This window comes from Hyaena hyaena, unplaced genomic scaffold, assembly GCF_003009895.1.
Source record: "Hyaena hyaena isolate Hyena2069 unplaced genomic scaffold, ASM300989v1 scaffold_385, whole genome shotgun sequence".
In the NCBI taxonomy this organism is placed as follows: Eukaryota; Metazoa; Chordata; class Mammalia; order Carnivora; family Hyaenidae; genus Hyaena; species Hyaena hyaena.
Genome location: NW_024081022.1, coordinates 82,253 through 109,088, shown reverse-complemented (window position 1 = coordinate 109,088; position 26,836 = coordinate 82,253). Strand labels below are relative to the sequence as shown.

At 65.0% G+C, this 26,836-nt stretch overlaps 1 protein-coding gene across 3 annotated transcripts in view; it reads left to right on the top strand.

The window, feature by feature from the left end:
* Positions 1-26,836, top strand: part of KCNN3 (potassium calcium-activated channel subfamily N member 3) — a 97,414-nt gene that overhangs the window by 20,744 nt on the left and 49,834 nt on the right. For 2 of the 3 annotated variants that reach the window (XM_039251432.1, XM_039251430.1), the window contains exon 2: positions 11,898-11,993. In XM_039251432.1, coding sequence (XP_039107363.1) covers positions 11,898-11,993 — 96 coding nt within the window. Of the gene's footprint in view, positions 1-6,388; positions 6,398-11,897; positions 11,994-26,836 lie in introns of those variants that run through there. The other variant, XM_039251433.1, reaches the window with a different exon arrangement.

Below are 26,836 nucleotides of genomic sequence, written 5' to 3'. Positions count from 1 at the left end.
TTTACGATATTGAAATCACCACCTAGTGACCTTTTGGGAAATACTAGATAAATTACAAGAGACCAACGGACAAACAGGGAAATACCGCCTCTCGGGCTGGCTCCCGGGCGCCTTCCCGCAGGGGCAGGAGGCCCGGCTGAGAGGCGGGTCCGGACCTGGCCGTCCACACGGCATGGCCTGCTCTCCACCACCCAAAACACCCCCGCGAGCGGCCAGGCCCCACCGGGCTCTCGGTGGCCAGGACCGCTAAGGAAGGGCTCTGACGCGCAGCCATGTGTCTGCCCCAGCCTCGTGGCAGGGACCCCGGCCTTGCCAGGGGACAGCTCAGCCTGGATGGGCCCGTGACCCTCCACGGAGCATTCTTGGGGTCTGGGCCAGCCCTCGGTCGCCCGCGTGTGGACCACCCACTTTGTGTGCAGGTCGGGCGCTGGGCACCGGCCTCCCTCGCGGTGGGCGGTGGGGGGATGCACGCCAGGCTAACACCCTGTTCATATGTGGTGGAGTAGGGGACACGGAATGTGGAAGGGAGATGGTCTATAACCACATCACAGAGCCCCCAAGGGGTCTCCTTTCAGTCGTGGGGGCGGCTTCTGATCCAGCGCCCACTCGCCGAGCCGGGGCGGTGCCGGTGGGGCCATCTCGTGGACCAGTGGACTCAGTAACCGGTGTGGCCGCTTGGCCATCGCCTTCTGTGACCGAGGTCTGGGCCTCTCCGCTGTGTCCCCACAGAGATGCCGCCTCTGTGGCCAGGGACCCCGCCCCCGTTACGCAGGGGCGGGTGGGGAGGAGGGGTGCTGATGGTGCTGCTGTAGGTGAGGAGCCTCATTGCTCCGGGCTGCCCGGGGGCTCACTCGCTTCTTAATGGGAAATTAGTTCCACGAACATCAGTGGAGCCTTTCTCACAGGCCAGGCGCTGTGCTCGGTGCTGGGGGCCGGGGTGAGGCGGAAAGATGACAGAGCTCTGGTTCCTGCACTCAGAGAGCACACAGCCCCCTACGTGGACACTTCGTGTGCTCAGATGGTCTCCCGGGAGGCCAGCAGGGCCCTGGGGAGGGGGCGCAGAAGAGGAGGCCGCTTGGGCGGATCGGGCGGTGGGGGCCGCGGGCCCATAGCTCGCTCCTGGAGGCTGAGGAGGGACCGTGCTGGGCCGGGAGGGGAAGGTCTGTGGCGTGAGTGAGCAGGGGCCAGACTGGGCAGCTGCCGTGCTCAGGGGACCCAGCTTTCTCCTGCAGGACTCGGGAGCCATGGAGGGATTGGGGGCGAGGGGTGGCATTTTAGCGTTTGCTGTGAAGTGAACAACATGGAGTGTTCGTGCTCACGGAAGGAGCACATGGGTCTCTGGAGCTGGATTCCACGTCCAGACCCAGCAGCTGGGGGACCTTGGCCGGGTCCTGGCTAGTAAGACAGGCCAGCTGCAGCGAGGACATTCTCCAGACCCATGACCCTTTGTTCCGAACGTGTCCGTCCACCTCTGGCCACCTGGCCCACGTCTCCTGGCTGTCCCACCATGCTCCCAGCTGGTGGCAGCTGGACGGAGCAGGGTGACTTCCCCCTGACCCCGGGGGCTCGCCTCGCCTGGCCTTTTCCAGCCCTGCGGGGACGCCCACTGCAGCCCGGGCCCAGCTGCGCTTCCTCTTCCTCAGGGGGACAGCTCCCTCCCCCGGGCCCTGACCCCCCACCCCCGCCCCAAGTGACACAACATTGGACGGGCAGCGGCTGCTGGAAGCCAGGGACGCCCGCACGGTGACCTCAGTGCCTCTGGATAGCGCCATCCTCTCCCCCGTGCTGACCCCGCTGGGTGCCGGGGCCCAGCCCGCAGAGCACCGAGCAGGGAGGACGGCTGTGGGCCGAGGCCCGGTTCCCCTCCACCAGCGTCATCCCGTCTGCTGCTTGTCAGTCTCGCGCTGGCCCCACGGCACCTCCGGGGCCAGGAGCTGGGGGGGGGGGCTGCTGGGGTCTCTGCTCACAGCTGTTATACTTAGCGCTGGAAGGATGGGTCTAAACAAGTGAGTTTCCGTTCAGTCAGTGGGATAAGGAAAGTAAAGGCGGCTCAGGATCCCCCGCCCCACCCCCGCCCCCACCCCTGGACCCCCACCCCCCTGCCCCTGGATCCCCACTCTGCCCCCCACCCCGGCCCCACCCTCACTCCCCCGCCCCCACCCCTACCCCTGGACCTCCACCCCACCCCTACCCCCACCTACCCCCACCCCGGCCCCACCCTCACTCCCCCCCACCCCACCCCTCTGCCCTGGAGCCCCTCCCTGCCCCCCCACCACACACCTGCCCCTTCACCCCCCACCCTGCCTCCACGCCCGCCCCCACCCCTGCCCCAGCCCCACCCTAAGTGCACTTTGCCACTGGGATACTTAGACCTGTGATGGAGTAGTTTAGCTTGATTCTCCCTCCTTGGGAATTTGGCGTGATATTTCATTCATTCATTCGTTCATTCATTCATTCATCAAGTACTTGTTGAGTACCTACTCTTACGTGCCAGGCCCTGTGTGAGGAAATAGGGACAGATTGACAAATGGGACCCAGACCCTGCACAGAAGAGTCTGGAGTCTGGGGTGGCCACCCTGGGAGCCCCGGGGCTGTGGGGTCTGGGGAGCTTGTTCAGACCAGGGACCTTGAGCTGATGGTCGTCGCCTCTGTGCTTGGGAAACGGAAATGGACACGGTGCAGGGGGAGGCCATGCAGGTAAGGTGGGCAAGGAGGGGCGGGGGAGGGGGCACATGGCAGGGAGGAGGCAGCAAGCGCCCCGGGAGGCGCCCCGCTCAGCCCCCAGGCCGCGCGGGGGCCCCACCCCGCCCCTGCAGGCTCGGCTGCACACTGCTGACTTCCTGCTTGTTCCTCAGTCTCCCACCCGTCAAACGGGGCCCGGGCTGGGCGAGGACCTTGGGGACGGCTCCGGACGAGCATCCATGCCCAGTGCAGGGTAGACACGGGCAGGAGCTCCTTGAGTGGAGGGCGCGTCCCCGTCCCCGTGAGAACGACTCCTCGAGGGGCTGTGGGAGGCCCGACACCGAAAGCAGGGGCTCTGGTGTCCAGACTCAGGCTGCACTTCCATGTAGAGTTTGAATCTGGGGACAGTCCCGGGAAGAGCGCCCTGCGGGGACCACGGGGCGTCCGCTCAGAGCAGCTCTGAGGTGAACCCTCGCGGGCGGGTGAGCTCCTGCCATGAGGTCGGGGCCGCATCAAGTCCTTGCAGGAAGGACGTGGATGCGATAAATACCCGGAGGGGCTGAGACGCCCGACTCCCCGAGGTGCGGGCAGGGACCCTGGCTCGGCACCGCTGGGCGGGAGGCTCGGGCTGCTCTGGGGCTGACGGCACCTCCGACCAACTGGGCAGGTTGGTCGCAGTTTGGTGCCAGAGAAAAGGGGTGGGGGGGGCGGGAGGGGTGGGAAAGTTGGGCTGGCGCTGCCTCCCACTGGGCACTGTCCAGCCCACGCAGACACTGGGACTCACTGCGGCCCACCAGCTTCCTGCAGGGCGGTCTCTGCACGTCCATGCAGCCCCGTCCATGCGCCCCCGTCCACGCGGCCCCATTCATGCGCCCCTGTCCACACGGCCCCATCCATGTGCCCCTGTCCATGCAGCCCCGTCCATGTGCCCCATCTGTACAGTGTCCCGTCCACGTAGCCCCATCCACGCGGCCCCGTCTGTACAGTGTCCCGTCCACGCGGCCCCGTCCACGCGGCCCCGTCTGTACAGTGTCCCGTCCTTGCGGCCCCGTCCACGCGGCCCCGTCTGTACAGTGTCCCGTCCTCGCGGCCCCGTCCACGCGGCATCCCATGCCGACTGGTTATGTTTTTAGATCATTTCCCTTTATTTATGGTGAAGCTCTTGTGTTTTAAGCAGGAACAAGACGGGGCTACAGCAGGAGAGGGCGCCCCCCGTCTGCCCCAGAAGAGCCGCTGGAGGAACACCCGGCCCCAGACCCAGTCGAGCACACAGGCAGGTGGCGGCGAGTCGCATAGGGTCCGCCAGGCAGGACGGCGCGGGGGGCAAACCGGGCCCAGCCTCGGAAGACTCGGGGCCCGGCTAGCCCTGTCTGCCACCGCTGTGCGGCCACGGGCAGGAGACGGCCCCTCTCTGGGCCTCACTTTCCTTGCCTGGAGGGGGAGGCCAGGGGGCCTAGAAGCCCCTTCCAGCGGACTCCGTGCGTCTGGGGGAGGCCCCGCCGCCCTGGTGCCCCCGCGGGACGCGGCCGCGGAGGTGACACCACCCTGGCCGGCTGGGCTCAGGAAGCACGAGCAGGGCCGTTCCCCAGCCGGAGGCTCCCGGGCGGCCTTCGGAGCCGTCTGCGGAGCCGCCGTACGGACCTGGGAGTCTGTCTGAAGATTTTCATTTGGCCCAAACATTGCCAGGCTCAGGGGACGATTCTGCCTCATGTGGGGATGGAAACGGTTCGACTCTGGGCACCAGGCTGGGAGTGGGGTTTCCTGCTGGGGCTGGAAGGGTAGCGAGCCTCCAGTGTAGACAGAGGCAGGGCCGCAGGATGGAGGAGGGATGAGAATGGCCGGAGGGGAGGCTGAGGCGAGGGGCCCGGGCGGGTCCGGACGCCTCACTCGGCAGCTTGGAAACCACACGCGCCTCTGTGGCGGCCGGGAGCCGTGTCCCGGCACGGAAGGCGAGCTCCCGGCTCACCGCAGCTGCTGCCGAGAGGCCGCGAGTCTGGCGCCCCGGGTGGGACGGGCAGAACGGGCAGCCACGGGCTGGCCTGGGCCGCTGGTTCGAGGCCGGAGTCCCGCGCATGCACATGGCTCCCCGCAGAGCAGAGCACTTTCTGGATGTTTCATTGGTTTTGGGGGCAGATGGGTTTTCATAAGAGCAAATAAACGACTTCCAAGCCAGCCGTGCTGAACGCACAGTCGGTCACTTGTTCCTCACGGTCTGGAACACGTAAGAAGATGGGGGCCCCTGCCGGCCGGAAGAGAGGTGGGGGCCACGGCCTTGGCAAAGGAGCCGTGGCTGTGTGCAAGGACAGGTCCTCACAGCGACGGGGACAGGAGCCGGAGCCCGGCTCTGCCGCAAGCCTAAGTGTCTCTCTGTAACTTGGGGCCCCAGGCCCTGCACGGGCGCCCCTCCCGACGGGCGGGTGTGGGTCAGGCCTTCCCAGGATGCCCTCGGTGGCAGGTGAGCACAGGAGGAGGGGAGCGCTCGCCTTCCGTGGGCAGGGGGAGGGACGGGTTGCGAGGGGCATGGTGTTTATGGAGAAGGAGGCTGAGTGGCCGAGTGGGTGAGGAGGCGGGAGGTGGTGTGCAGGACAGGGGCCTGGCTTGTGCACACAGAGCAGTTCTGGGCTGTTTTGTTTCCGTGGACAGGGAAGACGGGGGTGGGACACGGAGCCCCGGGGCTCGCTCTGCCTCGCCGGAGGGCTCCGGGCCGAGGCTGGCTGGGCCCCTCCACACCCGCCCCCCCAGCGCACATCGGGAGGTGCCGCCCCTGTGTCTGGGAGGGTCCCAGGCGGGCTGGCGGAAAGCCCTGTCCGAGTGGCGTCTCCGGGCCACACGGCAGGCACGGTGCCTGGCACATGGCGCACGTATAAAACATGCAATTGATTGCGTGGAATCCTTGCCGGTGCTGTAAGTGGGGCAGGAAGTAAACTGTAAACGAGCAGGCGAGGATTCCTGATCTGCCAGCTCCCCTGCTCAGGCCTTGTAAAGGAACCTGTCTCCTCAACTGGAATTATGGGTGTGGCCTTAGGGGTGACCCGTCTGACTTGATATTTTGGCATCCTGGCCTCCCAAGTGACCTTCTCCCCTCCATGGGGCATCAGGCAGCGGGAGAGCCAGGGCCGGGGTGGGCCGTTTCCTCCTAACGGGCGTCCTGGCTGCCACGCCGGCCTCACCGAGCATTGCCCAGCCCCCTCCGCTCCGACCCGTGTGTACTTGCGTGGTGTCCCTTACACATCGGGCTCCATCTCCTCCTGGGAATGACAAGGTGGAGGCCACAGAGAAGTGCCCCCTGCCAGCCTGACTTGATGGGTTTTGTTTTGGGACCACTGGCTTTCTTCAGGGGCTCGGTCCTCGTCTGCCCCCTGTCACCCCCCCCGCGGGGCCCCTCCCCAGGCTCGCTGGGCTGGTGCAGACCCCTGCCTGACCTGTCTGTTGTGCCAGAAGGTGACTGGGCTTCAGCAGTGACGTGACTGGGGCCCCATCGGGGCAGGTGAGACAGCGGCTTAGGCATCCCCCCCCCGACCAAGGCTGGGCCTGGAAGTGCCTTCTCATCACTGCCGTCTGCGAGCCCTGACGCTCACTGGGTGGAGGCAGCACAGACCTTGGGTTCTGGCTTCCGAGGGGCTGGAGACCCCCCAGGGCTGGTGGGCAGTGTCCCGGGGCCCCAGGGGTGGCTCAGAGTCGCCCCAGTGCCTCTGCGTGTGAGCGCCCAGTCCGAGTGAGCCGCTGCCCTCTCCCTGCTCGCCCGCTTCCGTGTCCGGAAGGTCGGGGTGGGGGCGTCCGCCTGCTTGACGCAGCTCACAACGTGCCGCCTTCCTTCACCTGCTGCGTGCCCGACCGCGGCCCCCACACGGGGACGTGGCAGATCACAGACTCCCGCCTGCCGGGCTCCACCCTGGTGCCCAGTGGGCGCACATCCGTGGGCAACACCTGGCGACATGGTGGTTCTGGGGCCCAGGCGGCGCTCGGTGCCGAGGTCAGCCTGCAGGGCAACCTGGCTGCGACCCGAGCAGGACTGAGGACGGGGCGACGTGCCATCCCCCCGCCCGGCCTGCATCCGCTGGCCCTTAGCGTCCCTGCGGCATCTGGGCCCGAGTGAGGGTGGCCGGAGTGGCCTCAGCTCTGTGCTCCCGGGGGATTTGCCTCACGCGCCCGAGCGGCAGTGGGGCACCCGGAGCAGAGCAGCCAGGGAGGCAGCAGCGCTGAGCCCCCCGCCTGCCCGGGGCCTGTGGCCTCGGCAAATCGGGTGTTGTGGGCACCCCTCGCCTCCCGGTCAGGATGTAGGGTCAGGGTCACATCCCCTGGTCACCCCCCAGGTACTGAAGGGGCCCCTTCTCCACCCGGGCTTCTGGCCCGTTTCTGACCATTGCAGCTGGGCGTTTCCAGCCCCCTTACACCTGCCCCTTCCTCTGACGGGTGGGATTCAGGCTCGGCGGGCAGGGGTGGGGGGGCCCCCAGCACAGGCCCGGCCGCGATCAGGGGCCCAGTGCGTGTGTGACCGGAGGGCACGAGTGTTGGGTGCTTTCTGAAAGGCCGGGGGAGTGGCTCTGTAAGTGGCGGGACCTTGAGGTGTGGACACCAGAGGCACGTCCCATGGGCCGGGCTCAGGGCCTGTGTCCCGGCCGTGGGCGATTGGGGGGGGCATGTTCCGCCACCAAAAACACGGGCTTCTGTTTGTGAAGAAAGAGTTTGTTCCTTTGGCTACTCTTTCTCTTCACCGCCAGCACCTATGAGACCCGGGCTGCAGAGGAAGGGGCCAGAGAGGTTAAGTGACAGGTCCAGTGTCACACAGCCAGTGAGCGGCAAAGATGAGACTTGAACTCTGGTCTTTCAAACTCCCTGTGACGTAGTCCGACACCCTAAGAACCCTCTCCGTGAGCAGCCTCGTTCTGCCGAGGAGAAGACGGCACGAGTGGTGTCACGAACAGAAATGCTTGGAAAAGGGACAAAGGAAGACTTTCCGGAGTGTCCCCGTGACCTGCGTGCTCGGGCCCCTGGCTGTCAGGCTTCGCTGAAGTCGGGGATGTTTGGCCAAAAGTCACTTGGCTGGGGGTTAAGGCCAAGAGGGGTGAGCCGACTCCCCTGGCTTTGGAAGCAGCCCCCACCCAGGCGGGGAGGTCCCAGCCCCCTGGTGGCCCCCGGCCCCCCTCCCCCACTCTCACGCGGACGTCCGGGCTGCGCAGGGTCGGTGTGATTCCACCCTGGACGGCGAGGGACCCCGTAGGGTTCTGGCGGGAGTCCGGCTGGGCCGTCCTTGCACAGAGATGCGGGGGCCACGCTGCGTGGACCAGGCAGCAAGGGCCTGCGCTGTGGCGACGAGCGGGCAGTGGGCAGAGGAGCTGTCCCCCGAGGACGGGCCGCTCGCCTGGCCGGGGCGGCTCTCGGGGGCTGGGCGTTGGTGAGTCAGTGTCCAAGCCCGAGCGCCAGCCCAGCCCGGAGCCTCCCCGCGAAGCTGAAGGAAGACATTTCCAACTCCATTATTTCCCAGATCGAATCACAACACACAGATCCTGAATTCAGCAGACGCAGAGCTTACGCGCTGTCGCCTCTTCCCCTCGGGGGCTCCAGCCAGTGACACAAGCTGGGAGCGGGCCACGTATGTGTGATGGTGCACACGCTCACACACATGGGTGCACATGCACAGCCACGCTCGTGCACACCCACGCACACTCACACACAGTCACAGGCCACCCATGCATACCGGTTCCCGCTCACGTGCATGCACACTCGCACACTCACATGGCCACGCACACTCACTTCGGGGCCATCAGCTTGCTTGGGGAGGTGCCCTCACACCTCTGTCTTGTTGAGGCTGATATTTGTCCCCCCGGGACTGTTTTTCTGTGATTTTCAAATGCCCCAAACGATCTAACACATTTAGGGCCTGAGCGTCTCTGGGAAGACGTGCTGCAGTGCTGACGTGCTGGCGCTATGGAAGCGACGAGGCTGGCTCGAAGCCTCGGGGCTGGTGGGCATGCAGGGTCCTCACCGCAGACATGGGGGCCAGCAGGGCCCGACCGCAGGGCAGACCGGGTGCCAGCTCACGGCCAGGCCCTGAGTCTGCAGGAGCCCTGGCTTCCTGAGGCCTCGCGCCTCGTCCGTGGCTTCTCCCAGCCTCAGTCTCCTTCTCTGCAAAAGTGGGTCGAAGCTACTGCTGTGGGTACTACTGTCGTGCAGGCAGTTGTGATGAGGGGCCACGGGTCTGGGAAGGCCTGGCTTGCGGTTGGGGGCACCTTGCAGGGATTCGGCACATGTTCCCACTCTGCCATGAGTCTCCTCCGTGGCCCCTCACAGCGGTGGCCAGCCTCTGCAGGGATGGCTGAACTAAGTCAGACAGTGGGCAAAGACTAGGAACATCTGGTACCCTGGGGCGCCTGGGTGGCTCAGGTCATCATCTCGCGGTCCGTAAGTTCGAGCCCGGGCCCCGCGTTGAGCTCTGTGCTGACAGCTCAGAGCCTGGAGCTGCTTCAGATTCTGTGTCTCCTCTCTCCCTCTCTGACCCTCCCTTGCTCATACTTGTCTCTCTCTCTCTGTCAAAAATAAATAAATAAACATTAAAAAAGAGAGAATAATCTGGTACATAACTAAAATCTGGGTTAGTTGTGTGACCTTGGAAAAGTCACTTTGTCTCTGATTCTCAGTTGTTTTAATCAGTAAATGGAGACATTGTGGTGGTGTCTGTAGGGTGAGGATGTGAGGTGGTTTGTGTAGAAGCCTAGTCTGGGACCTGGTACACAGTCGGTACTCAATAAATGTTCGGGAAAAGTAAAAGTTCTGTTCAGTAATTTCAAGAAGCGCTTATTGAGCACTTGTTGTAGTCAGAGCTCAGGGGCCACAGAGCACGGACACAGGGCTCCCAGGCTCCACCTGAGCTCGCATACCTCTCGCGGTGGGGGGGTGGTGTGCTCGCTCTGACCCTTGATGTAGGCTGGTCCTAAACATTTAAAAATAATTGGAAATACTGTATATGAAGCTTTGTGGTGTGAGTTTTTCACTTGATGTGTCATGAGCCTTTCCTGTTCAAATATTCTCTACAGGAGTGGTTTTCAGGGCCTACCTCGTGGTACCCGCTATTCCCAAATTATTGAACCGCTCTGATGGTGCTGAGCATTTAGAGATAACTGGCTTTAAAAAATGGCCCATTTATTGGGATTTAGTCCCTAAGTATCCTGTGTATGAGGGTCACTGCTGCGTTGCTGAACAGCTCTGAGTTGCAGGGGACAAGGGTCGCCCAGCTGACGGCCCCCTCCCCCAGCCTGTCCATCCCTGTGGCCCCTCAGAGGGGAGGCAGGTGCCCCCCAATGAGAACTGTATCAACCTCAAGCTTCATTTGAGTTCAGGGAGCAGAGAAAAGGAGACAGTTCAACGTTTTGAGAAATAGGAACCGTCTAGTCTGGCCATTCTGACGGATTTTCCAGCAAATGTGCCGGTGGTTTGTTTTTCATGGCCACGTGGCAGAGAGCGCGAGGAGGCCTGCGGAGCCGTGAGGGTCCCGCTGCTCCCACTGAGCGAAGCCACGCGGGTGGAAGTCGCCTCTTATGTAAAGGTTTTGAGTGTTAGAACAAAAGGAAGAGACTCAAAGGAGAGGAGACGGCATCTGGCCCCTCTCCCTCCACCACTTCCTCTAGAAGTGATGGAAATAGACTTGGATTCTGACTTTAGTGATTTCTGCCAAAACAAATAAATTAGGGGGTGAAATGTGCGGCTGACCGCACACCCTTCCCAGCCAAGGCCTGACGCTTCCCAGATGCCTGCAGACCCTTGGAGGGAGACGTTAGGGTCACTTCTGAGTCGAGAACACTGAGCTGTCCCCGGCGGCCCTGTGGGGAGGCCTGTCTTCTACGGCAGTCCGAGCGCGGGGCCAGCCTGCGGGCTTGGTCGCTGTCTCAGGACCCTCCCTGGGGCTGTTCCGGCCGCGTGCTCTGTGCCCACCCTGGCGCCGAGGACGCGTGGCCAGCACGTGACGCCGTGGACCACGGCGGCTCAGGGGACACCGGCCCGGGCACACCCCCGGCCCGCGGTGTCCGCACCTGGAGCCTGTGTGTGAGCCGCGTCGCAAGCCCCCGGCGGCCGGGGCGCCCTACGGCTCTAGCGCGGCGGGGCACACGTGGCAGGCGCTCACGAGGTGAGACGTGTGGAAGCGGCCACGGGAGAGGAGTGCGTGGCCACTTCGTCGGTTCGCCCTTGAGCCTCCAGCCCCGGCTCGTCCTGGCACAAAGTGGGCCCCGGTGGTTGTACCAAGTAAGCGGCGCCGGGCTGACGCGGCCCAGGGGGCGGCTCCCCGCGGCTCGGCCTGCGGGGCGGGGGGAGCGCGGATGCGGGCGTCCGCGGGCGCAGACTCGCCCAGGGCCTCCGTGCGGCCGACCCCCGACCCGGGCCCCCCCCCCCCCCCGTCTGCCCCCGGGACGGTGGGGTCTCCTTCCCTGGAGCCCAGCTCTGCTGCGTCGTGGCTTCGCCTTCGAAATACTGCCGCTCCTGGCGCGCTGTGGTTGGGGCGGGGACGGAGGCCGAGGGCCGCGCGGGGGCGGCCGGGGTCAGTCGCGCCAGGCCGCCCGGGGAGCCGCCGCGCCTCCGGAAGCCGGGGAGCTCCGGGCCGCGGGACGGGGTCGCCCCGGCTCCCACGTGCGCAGGAGGGCGGCGAGGCCCAGCCCGGACACCCCGAATGCGCAGGGCCGTGGGGTGCCTGCGGCCGGCTTGACGCCTCCCGGCGGCCGCTCTAGGCCGCACTAAGCTCCTCCCCATCGGACACCGCGGAGGCCGAGGTGGGGCGCAGCGCGGGGCGGGGTCCAGGGCGCGAGCTGCCGGCCGCGGGGTGGAGGGCGCCCTGGGGCCCCGCCCTGCCCCGGGCTCAGCCCGCGTCCCCGTCCAGCCGCTCCCGGCTTCCCTCCCTGCTCTGGGCCTCAGGTCGGGGTGCCGGCAGCGGCCCCGACAGAGCTCCGCGCTGTCAGGGATGGAAGGAACCTCGGGGGGTCTCCTCCTCTTCGGGAGGCGAGAGGCCCAGGCGGGCCCGGCGTTCGTGTCCAGCCACGTAACCCAGCGCGGAAGGCAGTCACGCTCGCGCGGCCAACGAGCCTGGACACAAAATTCCGAGCCACGCGGAGGCCCGCGTGGTGCGTCCCGCAGCCGCGTCCCGGGAGAACGGGACCTAACCCTGCGGGGCAGAGGCCCTCGAGCCGGGGCCCCTGCCCGGTCACCCTAATTCTCTGTTTCTCCTGCAGGACTCCATGTTCTCGTTGGCCCTGAAATGCCTGATCAGCCTGTCCACCGTCATCCTCCTGGGCTTGATCGTCGCCTACCACACGCGAGAGGTGCAGGTAGGTGCCGCCCGCCCCGCACCCCTCCCCCTCCCCGCCCCCTCCCCTCCCCCCCCCCCCCCCCCCCCCCCCCCCCCCCCCCCCCCCCCCCCCTCCCCCCCCTCCCCTCCCCTCCAGGAGCAGCGCCCGCCCCTAAGCCGCCCTGGGTGACTTCGCGCGGCTCTTCCCGCCCATCGGGCCCCCCGCGGGCGAGGGAACTGGGGCTGCAACAGCTGCGACGGCGTCCTCATTTCGGGGGGTCTCAGAGGCAAACTGGGCTCCTGATTTGGGGGCGGGCCTGGTCCCCTTTACTGCCAGCGCCCCCCCAGCGCCCCTTTCCGTCTCCTGCGGACCTTTCGGACTTCGGACGCCGAACCCCCGGGGGCCGCCCTGTCTCGCGTCCCCGTGCACGCGCACGCACGGACACGCACGCACACGGACACGCACGCCACGCACGCATGCACGCTTGAAGGCACCGAACCCCGCCTGGGTCTGTATTCCTGAGGGGTGTAGACCCGCCGCGGGCCCTGCCGGCTGGGAGGGGCCGTTTTCGAGACGGAATAGAGTCCGATGCGGGCGCGGGGCCTCGGGGCCGGGGCCGGGGCGCCAGCCTGGCCGGCGGGGGCGGGTGTGCGGCCCCTTCCCGGGACGCGGGGCTCTCGTCCCCTGCGTGCGAGTCCGGATGCGAGTCCGGAGCCAGTCCGGGTCCCCGGGCTGGAGGAACACCGCGAGACCCGCGTCTGGGCCGCAGGCGACGGACGGACAACCCCCAGAGCTCGCGGTCAGAGGCCGGGCCGGACCCCTTCCTCGGGCGCGTCTTCGTCCGGACCCGCGACCTTTCTCGGCTGCTGTGAGGACAGGACGCGCCCTGTGAGCCGGGAATCACGGGGCCAACCTCGTCCGCGGCCGGGGCGCTCTGGGCGGGCGGACCGGCTGCCTTCCCGGGGTGTCGGGGGGCCCGGCCGGCCGGGCAGGGCTCCAGGCGGCGGGGTCCGAGGGCGCTGGGACAGGCGTGTGCCCGGAGGGCGTCCAGACACCCCCGCAGCTTCCCTCGTGGAGCCTAAGCTGCCTGACCCAGACCACCGGCGGCCACGCCAGGCAGGAGCCGGTTCAGGCTGGGGGCACGGGGTTAGGGTCAGACAGGACCCGGGGTCACGTCTGGGCCCCAAACCAGCTGTGTGGCCCGGGCTTCCTCAGCCCCCGGGAACCGTCAGGCCCTCACCTGGAGGGAGCCCTTGTCTGCGGATCATTCTGGCCTGTGGCCTCTGCGCCAGGACCCGACCAGGCCGGCCTTGGCCTGGGGCGGGGCCCCCACCTCGCCCGGCGCCCTCTGTCCCACCCCCAGCTCACAGCTGGTCTCCGCTTCGTCCTGATTACGGGCAGTAGGGGACAGTGACTCAGCCGCCACGGGCTGGTGCCCAGCGTTTGCAGAAACAAAGTGAAGCCAGTGTAATTGAGCCCTGGCTTAGACCCTTCAGTCAGCTCCGCCGGGGTCAGTCCCGACTCCCCCTCCCCCCCCGCCTCAGTTTCCTCGCGTGAAGTAGGCAGTCGCTCATCCACCCAGGGTTGGGAACAGGCAAGTCTAGGGTGGGCGGCCGCGGCCGGATGTGCCCGCCAAGTGGCCCACTGCTGACCGGGTCACCAGCAGGTGGCCGGGCTTCCTCCACACCCCATGGCCCCGCCCCCCACCCCTCCCCGGCCTCGGCCCTTGGGGAGTCCCTGGTGCCTTGGCCCCTCCATGCACACAAACCTCCTCCCGCAGCAGGCAGTGGGGATAGTTTGGGCCGGAAGGCTGGGCCCACAGGCCTGTGCGCACCTCACTGGGCCCGACTCTAGTTCTCTGTTCCGTGGCTTTCTCCCCAAACTCAGGGACGGTGTCGTCACTGAGAGACCCGCGCTCTCTGACGCAGCAGGGGCCTGCAGGGCACGTCGGGAGGACAAGGGGCTGGATTCCAGACACCCAGAGACCCTGGGTGCTGGGAACGCCGCAGGGGGGAAGCAGGCAGGGGCAGGGTGTGGCTGGGCCACTGCCTCCCTGGGGAGGTGTCATCGGCCTGTGTGAAGCGTGTGCTCCAGACTCCCCCCCCACACACACACACATGGGTTGCTGTTGACGTGACTCGATTTGAGCAGGGCCAGATGACCCTGTCTGTGCCCCTCCCCCAGGCACTCACATCCTGGCCCCAGGCCCTGGCACCCAGGAGCCTGGGTACCTTCTAGAATGGTATTCCTAGTGGCAGAATTCTGAGACTGGGTAGCTTTAACCCAGCTTGCTTCCTGTTGTGGAGCCTCAGGCTTGGAAGTGTCCCAGATGTGACCCGGGCCCCCCCCTCCCCGTGCAGGGACCCCTGTATCTCTCAGGTGCTGCCTGTGACAGGGACGCTCTCCCATGGGTGAGGGGGTTGTTGGAAAGGCTGCCCTTGGGGCGCCTGGGTGGCTCCGTTGGTTAAGCGTCTGACTATGGCTCAGGTCATCATCTTGCGGTTCGTGGGTTTGAGCCCCACGTCGGGCTCTGTGCTGACAGCTCAGAGCCTGGAGCCTGTTTCAGATTCTGTGACTCCCTCTCTCTCTGCCCCTCCCCTGCTCACGCTGTCTCTCTCTCAGAAAGAAATAAAACGTCAAAAAAATTTTTTAAAAAGGAAAGGCTGCCCTTGCGTGGAGAGGAAGGGGCCTCCCAGAACTGGCGCCCGGCCACCTCTGCTTCTGAGCAGGGAAGGAAGGTGCCACGTGTCCCACAGGCAGCCTCCGCCCCATTTCTCCTCAGGTTTTTCTTGGCTGTTCAGCGGGTGGGCTGTCAAGGCTCACGTATCTGTTATCCTCAGACCAGTGTGACCGGGAAAGAAAGGAAGGCGCAAAGAATAAGGCAGTTTTGTTTATTTACCTAGACTTTGAAAAAGCAGTGGTCCCTTGCACAGAGCACAGACCGTGTGGTCTGGCGTCACCAGGCCCCCGTGTTGAGCTGGTGGCCCCTGGCGCAGCCTCCCATCTCGCACTCACCACACGTGACGGGGCTGCTCCATGCAGAGCCTGGTGCAGGGGTCCAGTGCTCTGTGCTGGAAGTCCCAGATCACGGTTGCTTCTCCCACCCTGACCATCCTGAGCGGAGCCTCGGCTCTGACCAGCGTCCCCAGTGCCGTCCGGAGGGCAGAATGACAGAGAATGCGGACTTCCGAGTGGCGAGCTCGGGTTCAGATCGTGGTCCTTGTCACATTTTAGTGTCTCTGGCGGACGGTAGAAGTTACCCCATTCGTCCCAGTCATCTTTCTGCAAAGCGGGGTGCCACAGAGGCTGTCCTGCATTAGGGACGTGACGCAAAACACCTTAGCTTAACCGAAGACGCGTTTGCCTGGCAGACAGGGTGGACAGGACACCTCAAAATCAACCAAGGCCCTGAGGTGGGGAGGCGCAGAGGGCACCCCAGCTGCCCCGGGACAAGGTCGTGGGCCCGAGTGAGGCTGTGGCGGGGGTGGGGGGAGCTCGTGCGCCCCGCAGGCTGCAGAGAACCGCAGGAGGATTTCAAGCTGGGGGCCGCCCTGAACCAGGATAAGGCAAGAGCCAGGACAGAAGGGCTGTGCGTAAGGGACACTGAGCAAGTAGAAGTGACCAGCCTTGGTCACTGTTAGGGGGGAGTAGCCGTCTGCAGATAGGGCAGGGTGACCCGGGGGTCGGGAGTGTCGTTCAGATCGAAGCCACAGAAGGAGGCCGAGGTGGGGGGTGATAACCAGGTCCGTGTGGGACGTACTGAATTGGAGGATTGAGGGGGGGCCAGGGGGGAACCTGGTGTCTCCAGGGCAGGGACACAGAGGCCGGGGCTGGATGAGTGGGGGCAGCGAGGTGAGAGGAGGGACCGTCAGGAAGGTAGGAAATCACAGTCCACAGGCCAAGAAGAGAGACTGGGTGAGCCGCAGCAAGGTCACGGAGCTGGGACACAGGTCATTTGCATGGGGTGTGACGGGATCTGTCTCCGGGCAGAGTAGGGGGGACAGTGGGTGCTGGCTGGTCTTCTGAGATGTTGGCTGTGGGTGTGGGGACACCAGGGTGGCAGCGGGAGCAGACACAGTGCTGAGGGAGGCTCTTTGGTCCACTTTAAAGACTGCGTGTGTCCACCAGCTTCCAGGAAGGGGCCTGGAGGGAGGGAGAGGACCTGACGGGCCGGGCTCTGGCCCAGGATCTTGCAGGAGGGGGAGGGGAAGGGCCCTGGCTCAGAGGCCGGGCGGGGCGGGACCCCTTGTGACGCTGCCAGGCAGAGCAGGGCTGAAAGGTCACCCCGTCCAGCGTGCGCCTCAGGGCTCTGGAGGGAGGTGATAGGAGTGTGGTTACGGGTCGTGTGCACAGTGAAGGGGTGGGGTCCCCACTCTTGCTTGGAGGTGTCGGTCTCCTCAAGATCATGCGCTGGCTTCCAGAGGCTTCCGGTCCACTGCAGACTCAGTGGGACTGTGACAGTGACAAGATCAAGGCCTCCAGCCGCTTGGACAGAAACGGGACACTTGAGATTTATTAGCTGTGTATTAAGTGGGTGTTTTTATTAAATGCCAGTAAGTTCTCGGCTGACAGGGAAATTACTTCAAATTATAGGACGTAAATTATATTCAACAGACAGCTCACATTACAAACGGGCTCACCTCCACGGCACGGCGGGCCCATAGGTCCGCACGCCCTCCTGGGCGTGGGTGACACACTGCCGCGGGGACGCAGGCGGTACACTGGCCCAGATGCTGTGGGGCCCCGTGCTAGCTGAGCCGGGGAAGGAAGGGAGGGCCCTTTGGGCCACATCTGGCTCGGGGCCCTCACCCTTCTTCCCCCCAAGGAGCATCTGGTGTCAGGCACTCAGCCTCTGAGGCTGCTGGTCCAGGACCCCGACAAGAGGTGTGTGTGGCCCTAGGGCCACTTTCACAGGGAGGTGTCTTCACTGAGCCCTGCCTTCATTGGGAGCAGAGGCCCTGTGTGTTTGGACCAAAGTGGTCCGGAGCATCTTGGGTCGCGGAGAAAGAAGAGAAGGAAGGGCCGGCTGCCTGACCCCAGTGGGGCTGGGCCTCTGTCCTCGGCATCTGGTGGCGTTCCCTACGGGCCGTGTCTCTGGCTGTCTGGAGGGTTCCTCCTGCCTTCTCTGGCCCAGGCCGACCAGGTGGGGACCCCTGAGCTGCCGTGACCTCCGGGAGCCGCCCCGGCCACCCCAGTCTGTGGTCTGGGAGCTGGCCTGGCACCGGCCCTCACCCCGGCATCCGGTGTCTGTTTCCTGCCCGGCCCACTCCCTGCTGTGTCCATGCGGTGGGGACGACGTGACTCGCTGTTGTGTCCCCAGGCTGAACGTCTGATGGAGCAGGTGTCCAGGGAGAGCCATGCGGGGCAGGTGGCCGGGCTCCTCCCCTCGCTGGGCAGGAGAGGAAAGGGCCTCTGTGCAGACTGAGCCGGCGGCCACGGCCCTGCCCGCCGGCCCGGCCTCCCTCCCTGTGCTGCTGGCCGCCGTTGCCATGGTTACGGGGCTAGCCCTGGCAGTCTCTTTGTGACATTGGGGGCTTATTTGCTAAAGTGGAACTCATAGGTTTAACCCTTTGCCACAGGGGGCTTCCTGCCTGCGGCCCCTCCCCCGGGTGGGAAGAACCCTGCTGTCCCCGAGCCCGTGGGGCCTGCCTGCGGCTGCCATCGCCCGGGGGTCTTCCTGTCCTGTCACGTGCAGGCAGGTGTGTGGCTGCAGCCGGGACGGCACTCTGCCCGGGGGCTCTCAGGCAACTGCCTCCTGCTGGGGCTCCAGAAGCTTCCTCAGCTCCAGGAGTCGGAGAAGTTAGGGGCGTCCTCTGCCCTCGAACCCCGGCAGCAGGAGGGGGGAGGCTAGCTCAGGGGGAAGCCGCGTTTGTGAAGGGACAGAACCCCCCCCCCACCTGCTGCTGCCCTGAACCTGGTGCCGCCTCCCTGCCCCGCCCAGGCCCCATGTTGCCTTGGAAACGGCACAGTGTCTGTGAAATGCCTGTGAAGTGAGGGGCAGGGACACGTCCCGGCTCGGGCGGCCGGGTCAAGGGTCTGAGGAGAGCCACCCACGCACCTGCCCCGGCCAGCGTCTCCCCTCAGCGGGCTTCTGTCACTCCGCCGCGTTCGAGGGGCCTGATCCCAGTGTGAGCTCAGGCGAGAGCGGGAGGGGGGCCTCTGTCAACCCGTGTTGTCCTCTGTGGGGAGAGCACGCGGGGTCAGGTGGCCCCGGGGCCTGCGATCGTATCAGGATCCCAAGTCTGAAGGGTGTGAGGGAAGGACGTTGGGAAGGAACTGTGGGCGGGCCGGGTAACAGGGACCAGACGGGTGGCACTCGGGAAGCCCTGCCTGGCCGCTGAGCGCCTGGCCGCTGTCCAGGGGCTGGCTGTCCCCTGCACACGGCCTTGACCCTGAAATAGGAAAAGTCGCAAAGACAGTTCTTTGGCTCCGGCATCTTAGAGTTTAAAGGTGACTCCTCTTACAACTCTTACAAGGATGAACCGGTCAGACATCTGAAAGCTTTTAGGATAATTAAAGTCCGTGACCCACCTCCCTGCCTCCCCGTGCCAAGTCCCGGCCTCCTTCCGGGAGGACAGACTGCCCCTCGCCACAGTCCCAGGTCACATTCTGTGCCCCTGCAAGGGCCCACGTGTGCCATCCACGACCTGCCCAGAGTCCGTTTGTCCCATTTGGTACTGTCGTTGCTACTGCCTTTAGCTGATGGTCTTTTCCACCCACGTGGCCGTTCTCGGTTGGGGGTGGGCGCCTGAGCTCCGCCTGGGCCCCCAAGGCCGGTGCGCCCCGTGCCACGTGCCCTGCAGGCCCCCCGTGGCCCCCGTGGCCGCCCCTGCCGCGGGATGTAGCAGGAAGGGGAGCTCTAGAGAGACCGCTCCCTGAGGACTTGGGGATGGACAGCCCCCAAGCTAAGTGTCATCGCTGCACCAGACGTCCGACCACAGTCTGAGTGTGGTCATGTCCGTCGCAGCAAGAATGACATTTTCCTGTTTTAGGAGAAACGACGGCAAATCACCCGTGGTCACGTTCTCCGCGGCCTGGTAAGCGGGGGGGAGCTGGGCTGTGTTGGGTCAGCCTCCGAGTAGAGACTGCGTGTCCTGCCTTCTCCCCAGCTCGTCCCTGGTACCGACCAGGCCTCAGGAAGGACCCAGAGCCAGGCTGTGACTGTGTCATTTAACAGGGCTTTTAAAAACGTGGTAAAGTGGACACAACAAAATTTGCCATCTTAACTGTTTCTCAGTGTGCTGTCTACCCGTCCATCTGCAGGGCCGACTGTCCCTCTGTATGTAACCTTACGCCCCCTGATGGCCCGCAGGTGTGGACACTCCTCCAGGAGGTGACCTTCTCCAGGACCCCGCCTCCGGCCAGCAGGCCTGTGTCAGACCCTGGACCTGCCCCCCGGCCTGGCCTCACAGGCCCCAGGTTGTGATCCCAAGTGTAGATTTGGAAAGTGTTTTTTTTTTTTTTAACCAAGTTTGTTTTTAAAGTAATTAAAAATTTTTTTTAAATGTTTTATTTATTTTTGAGAGAGAGAGAGAGAGGCAGTGTGAGCAAGGGAGGGTCAGAGAGAGAGGAAGACACAGAATCCGAAGTGGGCTCCAGGCTCTGAGCTGTCAGCACAGAGCCAGACGCGGGGCTCGAACCCACGAACCATGAGATCATGACCTGAGCCGAAGTCGGACGCTTAGCTGACTAAGCCCCCAGGCGCCCCTGGGAAGTGGTTTGTAAACCCACAGGTGATGGTCACGGCTTGCGCCTTCACTGTAGGACCTCGGGGCAGCCTCACGATGGTCCTGGGACTGGATTCTGTTATTTCCCTGCTTTATGGGAAGGCGGCAGAGACCTGGAGGTGAGAGACATGGCTGGTGTCATACGGCAGGGAGACACCAGGCCAGCTGTCCCCGGCTTCGACTGTGCCTCCTCTCCCTGGCCCCGCAGGGCCCGGAAAGCCGCCTAGAAGTCGGGCTGAGCCACAGGGCTCCCCTCTCAAAAAGGGGCAGGTGTTACCATGACCAAGTCCAGCGTGGGACAGCCAGCAGGCCCCGCGGCCCTTCTAGACGGACCCCAGCCTCTGCTCCGCGGTGGCTCCCCTGCCCCTCGGAAACCCCATCCTTCTCCTGGTTTCCCTGTGTGCTCCCCTTGGGCCCCAGGCCCACCCCAAGATGGGTCCTAGCACGTTCAGGGCAGCATTCCCAGTCACCTGAACTGTCCCTGCCCGGCCCCTCACCCCTGGCCCCCCGCCCCCGGCCCCGGGTCCTCAGAGCCGTCTCCACCCCGGGCCGTGTGCCTGGGTTGCATCTGGCCTTCCCTTTAGACACGCCCCTGAGCTGTGAGTGGCCTGGGTGGGTCAGGCGTCAGCAGCTTCCTGTGTCCCCAGCCACATTCCCTCCTCCTCCTGGCTGTCCCACGCTGAGGGGCCAGCAGCCTCACCCCCCAGCCTCCCTGGGTGGACCTCCCGGGGTCTTTTCCCACTCTGCACAGGAAGCATCCCCGACGTCCCCGATGGTTAGGGCCCCCGTCTCTGCCTCACCCCTGCGGCTCTGCACTGGGCCCACTTGGTCCGTGCCTGCCGAGGGGTGTGAGCTGGGCAGAGGGGGTACAGAGGGCCACACACCTGCTTTCCTGTCCTGTTACTGCAACAACCCAGCCATGCGGCTGATGGGCCTCCAGCCGGTTAGTTCACGTTGAATCTAATGTTTGTGCAAAGGCCCCGTCACAGAGGTGTGGGCCCCAGGCTCCTACTCTTGCTGCACACTTGGCTTTTTGGGGCAAAGGCCTCATCTTTAGTCTGCCTGTCAGGCTCCCGGCGTCCCTGGCCCGCCCGGGCCTTGTCTGCGTGCCCGGCCCCCTCCCCCCTGGCCTCCCACATTCCGTGAGCCTGACCACGACAGCCTCATCCAGACCATCGGCATCTGGAGAGAGTCTGCCTTCCGTTGGGTTGAAGACAGAAGGAACGGAGAAAAAGGGATTCAAGTATTTGCAGATCTTTCTTGTCCTCAGCGTTTTGTGGCCTCCTGTGGGCTGTGCTCTCCCGCTCCTCCCCTGCCCACCCTCCCCAGGTGAGCCCTGCTCTGCACCCACGTGGCCGGTGGCGGTCGTGCTCAGCGCGGGCGGGGAGCTGTGAGCCGCGGGGCAGACGCCGTCTGTGAACTTGGCCACCAGCAGACTGGTGTGGCCCCATCAGGCTGTGTCACAGCAGCCGGGCTCGGCCATGACAGCTGCTCACTGGCCACAGCCACAGACCAGGGATCCGTGGGCGGCCGCTGGGTGTAGGGCGCCCCAGCCCCCCGGCCAGCGCCGCGGGGCCGCCCCGATGGCCCGCGCTGTTGTGCCCTCAGCTCCCACACCTGTGTGGTCGGGCGGGGCCTCAGTGCTCCAAGGTTCCTCCCAGCCCTCTCTGGTGCTCCTTGCTAGAATGTGCCAGAAACTTTACAGGTCTGAGAGCAAAGAGAGATGGCCAGTGTGGTGTGTAGAAGTGGGGGGAGTAGCGGGCTGGGTATTTGTTTTCCCGCTGCTGTTGGAAATAGCACCCGCCCTCCGCCTCCCCCGGGGCCCCGACAGAAGGTGGTATTGCACTTGACACAGAGCTACTGAAGGTCTGTGCTGAGTCAGGCACCGCGGGGACGGCCGGTCCCTGCCCTGGACGGGCTTGTGGTCACATGAGGAGACTGGCACTCAGATCTCACCACTGTCCAAGTGCTGGGGCCCCTGCAGAGTGAGGGGCAGTGGGCATAGCACGGTCCCCTCTGCCCTTCGGGATGAGCCTTGAGGGCTGGGGCTCAGCTGGGGTGAGGGCACCCAGGGTGTGGGCGGGCGGGGCTGTAGGTACTGTGTGCAGGGGTGAGAGGCGGGGGTGGGGGGCGGCCACCCCTTTGCACAGTGGTGACCCTCATCTCTCAGAAGGGGCTCAGGGGCCAGGAAGTCAGGGAGCTCGTCCCACAGCTGCTACCGAGAAGCGTCATACGTGAGAGCCGCGCTCAGTGCTGAGTCCCCGGGGCGGGGGACCCCTGACCCGGGTCCCAAGCCGGCATCAGCATGGCTAGAGGAAGCGCTGGCCCGGCTCCCTCCTTGGGAGACCCTCGAGAACAAAGACGGGAGCCGCCCGGTGGGGCGAGAGCACCGGGGAGGACGCCCCCGCCTTGGAGTCCTCGCTGGCGCTGGCGGGAGGGACCTCACGGGCAGCCAGGGCCCCGCGGCGCGTGCTCTGTGCGGGGCGTTCAGCTGCGGAGCAGGGACTGGGCTGGCGGCTCTACCAGAACTTTGGGGTTTTGCAGTTTTGCTCCTTTGCTTATTGTTGCCAAACTCAGCGGCCACCTAAACAGTGTCCCCAGCAGCCTGGAGCCCGAGCTCCCCTACGGGGGCGGCTGGCGCGGCCCGCGGCTCACCACCCACAGGCGTGGGCACACACAGGCCGGGCCAGCCTCCCGCAGTGCCCGCCAGCGGGGCTCCGGTCCCGAGGGCTGGCGACCTCACTCCAGGCCGCGCGGGGGCTTCTCTGTTTGCTGCGGGCTTAGAAGGAGGGAGGCCGCGGCGTGTGGCTCCGGCTGCTGGTGGTGGTCAGCGCGAGAGCCGGCTGCCGGGACAGCTTCCCCATGACCCCTTCTGAGTGCTGTCTACACCTGCCTCGTTCCACGGGTCCTGTGCCCCTGGCGCCAGCCTTCCCCTCCTTCACGTCCGACGTGTGGCGCCTGCCACTGTGGGCCGGCTTCGTGTGCGCGGCTTTCCCGCGGAACTGACAGGGCTCAGCTTCACTGCTGGACGCTGCCCGGCGCTGGACGCGGAGCGAGGGCGCCGAGGGCCGGCTCATGCAGCAGAGAACATTCTGATCTGAGTGTCCCTTCAGGGTAAATTTAGTTCCTGAGGCTGGTGCAACATTCCAATGCGGTGGGAATCCTCGTGTGGCTCGGCCGGGAAGGGACGTGCCCTCCGTCACCTGCCCGGGCCACGTGGGGCCTGGGAAACCCCGGTGTAGGGCCGTCATACACACCTGGGACTCCGACCACTCGGAGCCCACACGACATTTATTCATTTGGCTCTGGATTTCCTTCGGGCCCGTTTATCGTTTGCAGTTCTCGAAGCGTCTACGTTCTCACGGCTAGCGCGCTTCAAGGTGGGAACACGGATTGATAGACCGTGTTCTTGTGCTGCCAGGATTCAGTCAGTAACGGCTGAAATATTAATGGGGCCTTTAACGAAAAGAAAATAACGTGTGGAGTGGTGCATTCTGGGTTCGGATCAGAGAGTTTACATCTGGGCTCTGCTAACGGGCGCCCGGGCGGATCAGGGTGGCCACGATGGGGGGGGGTGCAGGAGAGCCTGGCCCGATGGGGCTTGAGGAGGGTGTGGCATGGGACCCTCCGACCCTCTGTGCCGGTGACGTCAGGCCTGGGAACCCAAGCCCTCCGCCCTCGGAAGGGGGTTGTGCCCTGCAAGTGAGGGCCTTCGCCTTCACCTTCAGCACTGCCAGGGTGGGGCCAGCCGTGCACCCGTGGGAAGTCGGGCTGTGCGGCTGTGGGAGAGCAGGCCCGCTGGGCTGCCCGCCGGGAGAGGCGCTTCGGGGAGGGGCCCTTCCGTCCCCTCCACCCACACGGCTCCCACGCCCTGCGCTGGCCCGAGCTGCCGGCAGCTGTGAGCACTCGGCAGCTGTGGGAACAGCTGTGCAGGTGAGGCCGGGCCGCGTTACCGCCCCCCCCCCCCCATGCTTCCCACCCCCGCCTGGAGAATATGCTCGGAAACAGGACTCAACGCCCCTTGGGTTCCAGCTGTAAAACACGCACTCAGAGCAGGAAGCTCCGTCTGCCCGACAGGCCGGGGGCTCTTCTGGTTGTGAAGACGATCCCCGAGTGGTGAGAGCGTTTACACCAGCCGCGACGAGAGCCGACACCTGGTCGTTACCAAGAGAACAGGGTTCTCCCGTCAGGAGCAGGCAGAGCCCCCTGCGTGGGGACGGCCTGACTTTTCAGCGGCGGCCATCATGTGACTTGTGACGTGTTTGCAGGAAGCCCTGCGGACTCACCCCTGCGTGTGCAGGCGGGGTCCCTGGGAGCCTGCACGGGGAAGGAGAGCCGCAGGCCATGGGTGGTCGGGCCCCGGGCTCAGCCAGAGGCTCAGAGATGCAGGGCGGCAGAGAGCTCCGTCCCCAGTGAGAGGCACTTGGTGGCCTTGATGAGCCTGGGCTGTCCCTGACTTGTCACGTGCAGCCTGGGAAGGGCCCTCGAGGAGACGGGCAGGCTGTTCCCAACCAGCAGCCAGAACTGCTGCATGAAAAGGGTGCAGAATAAGGCGTCAGGATGAGAAGGAGGCTCCGGGGACAGCCGGAGACGGGCAGCGGCAGCTGGGGAGGCTGGGGCCTGGGAAGATGGGGTCCGTGGGGGGGCGGTGCATGCAGGCAATTTCAGTGGCTGGTGGCCTTCCCAAAACACAACTGTCCCATGCTGTCACCTTCGTCCGATGAGACGTCCACCCTGTGGCCCCTAGACAGCCTGGCTCGTGCCTGCCCCCTCCCTGCACTTACGGAAACTCCTCCATCCGGGCGGAGAGGGAGCTCTGGACGCGGCAGAGCACGTGCTGCAGGTCTGGGTGACACGTCTGGGTGACTGTGCGGCCGAGAGGGTCTCTGCTTCCTGTTGGCTCTAGAGTCCTCGGCTTGTGGCCCCAGCCCGTCTGCCTCTGTCTCCTCTGTAGATGCAGCACCGTCCTGAAGGGTCGTGATCGTCCATGAAGTATGTTCAGGAGGCACTCGGCTCAGGGCGTGGCCCCAGGGTGTGACTTCAGGGCGTGACTTAAGGGCGCGACTTCAGGGCGTGGCCCCAGGGCGCCTGCCCCCACGTCCTTCCCCCACCCTGATCCGACCCTGTCCGTGTCCTCTCCCCCACCGCAGGGCCCTGCAGGCCGGGTGCTCAGCGCGCACGCCCCCCCCCTCCGCCTGTTGGGGCGCTGACCTGGGCCCCGTATTTGCTCTGAGCTCCAAGGCAAGTGCACTTAAAATAAGTCCTGAAAGTGCAGTCGTTTGAAGCGCGAGAGATGTCGACTGACAGAGGTTTCGTTCCCTGTGGAAATGGGAAGAAATAGGCGTCTAGTTAAAGAACTTTTTCCGTCTCTTCCTTCAGGGGTGGGAGCGGGGGTCCCTCTCCTGTCGGCCTGGCGGCTCACTGATCTATTTGCCTGCAGTGAACGGGCTCTACGGAAGCTGCAGAGATTTCATCTAATGACCGTGGGGAGAAAAGTCTCAAAAGTGATTCCGGGACTGGGGCGCCTGGGTGGCTTAGTCGGTTAAGCGTCCGACTTTCGCTTAGGTCATGGTCTCGCGGTTCGTGGGTTCGAGCCCCGCATCGGGCTCTGTGCTGACTGCCAGCTCAGAGCCTGGAGCCTGTTTCAGTCTGTGACTCCCTCTCTCTCTGACCCTCCCCTGGTCACACTGTCTCTCTCTCTCCTAGAAATAAATAAAAACATTAAAAAAAAAAATTTAAAAAAAAAAGTGATTCCGGGAGTGTCTGGGGACACTCAGAGGCCGCTGTATGCTGGCACTTCATTCCAGAGCACAGAGGGCCTAGAGACCACTGTTTTCTTTCGTCAGGGGTCAGGGACAGTGCTTCCCACCTAAACCTGGAGGCCCCCCCACCCCCCGCCAGCTTGGGGTTGAGTTGTTCTCTGCTTCCTCCTGGCAGGTGCCTCCTGGGGAGCCTGGATTCTAGGGAAGGAATCCCTGCTGAGTGGGCACCCGGGAGACCCCTCCTCAGGCCAGCGGGCACCACTGCTGCCCTGAGAGGAGGTGCCAGCAGGGGGTGCAGAGGGCGGGGCGTTTGCTCTCCCCACGGCTCTGCATACCGAGGGGGTGTCACCCCCCCGCTGACAACCCGGCCCCCAGCTCCTCTGCGAGCCAGCTGGTCCTGCGGTAGACCCCGGGGCTGTGAGGCAGCCGGGGGGGGGGGGGCGCCAGGGGGTCGCGCCTGAGCCGAGGCCCTGCCCCCGTGGGGACTCCAGTTTGGACGGTCAAGGAAAGAACGCACAGTTCCTCTGCAGCAGGGCTGGTGGGCACTCGCGGATCCAGGCTGTGGCGTGGTGGCCGCGTCGGGGCACAGGGAGGAGCACGCCGTCCTTTTATCTCAGAGTGAGCTGCGCCTGTGACCCGTCCCGTGACCCGTCCCTCGAGAACACGGCCAGCGACACATCCAGAACAGCACAGTGACGAGACCGTGAAGTTCAAGTCCCTTATATTCGTTCGGGACTCTACGGTTCTGTAAAGCTGTTTTGCACACGTAAGCCACACAACTAGACCTGTCTTTAGGCTCTGGGGCAGCCGAGGGGCCACGACGTCAAGGCCAGGACTGTCCATCGGCAAAGGGCAGGACGGCCGTCTCCTGACCTGGGGTGCGGGGCCCCAGCTGCCCCGGCGCTCAGAGCCACTTCAAGTCCAGCTGCACAGGGGATCTCGGGGACCTTCCCCGGGTCGGGCCCTCGGCCTGGTGCCGGCCAGGGCCCGCTTGCTGCCCGCCGCCTCGCTGTCCCTCAGGGCACCTGTGTGTCCAGAGGGGCACTGACCACCGTGGCTTGAGCACCGACCATGTGCCGGATGCTGTGCTCCCTGCAAGTTCATGTACCAGAACTTGAAAGGCGCTCGCTCATTTCCGGGCACTGGGCACACGACGGTGAACGTGATGGGGACAAGCCCCGTGCTCAGGGCTCCCGTCCAGCGGGGAGGGTGGGCACCACGAGCATCAGGCGGGCCCCTGTCGGTCCGGACGAGGACAGAGAACAAGGCGGGGGGTGACAGAGGCTGATGGGGCCCCGGGGGGGTGGGGAGTCCAGGAAGGCCTCTGAGCTGCAGATTTCGGCGACACGAGGTTTATTGCTAGGAATGTACCCCTTGCCTCTTGGACGGCAGC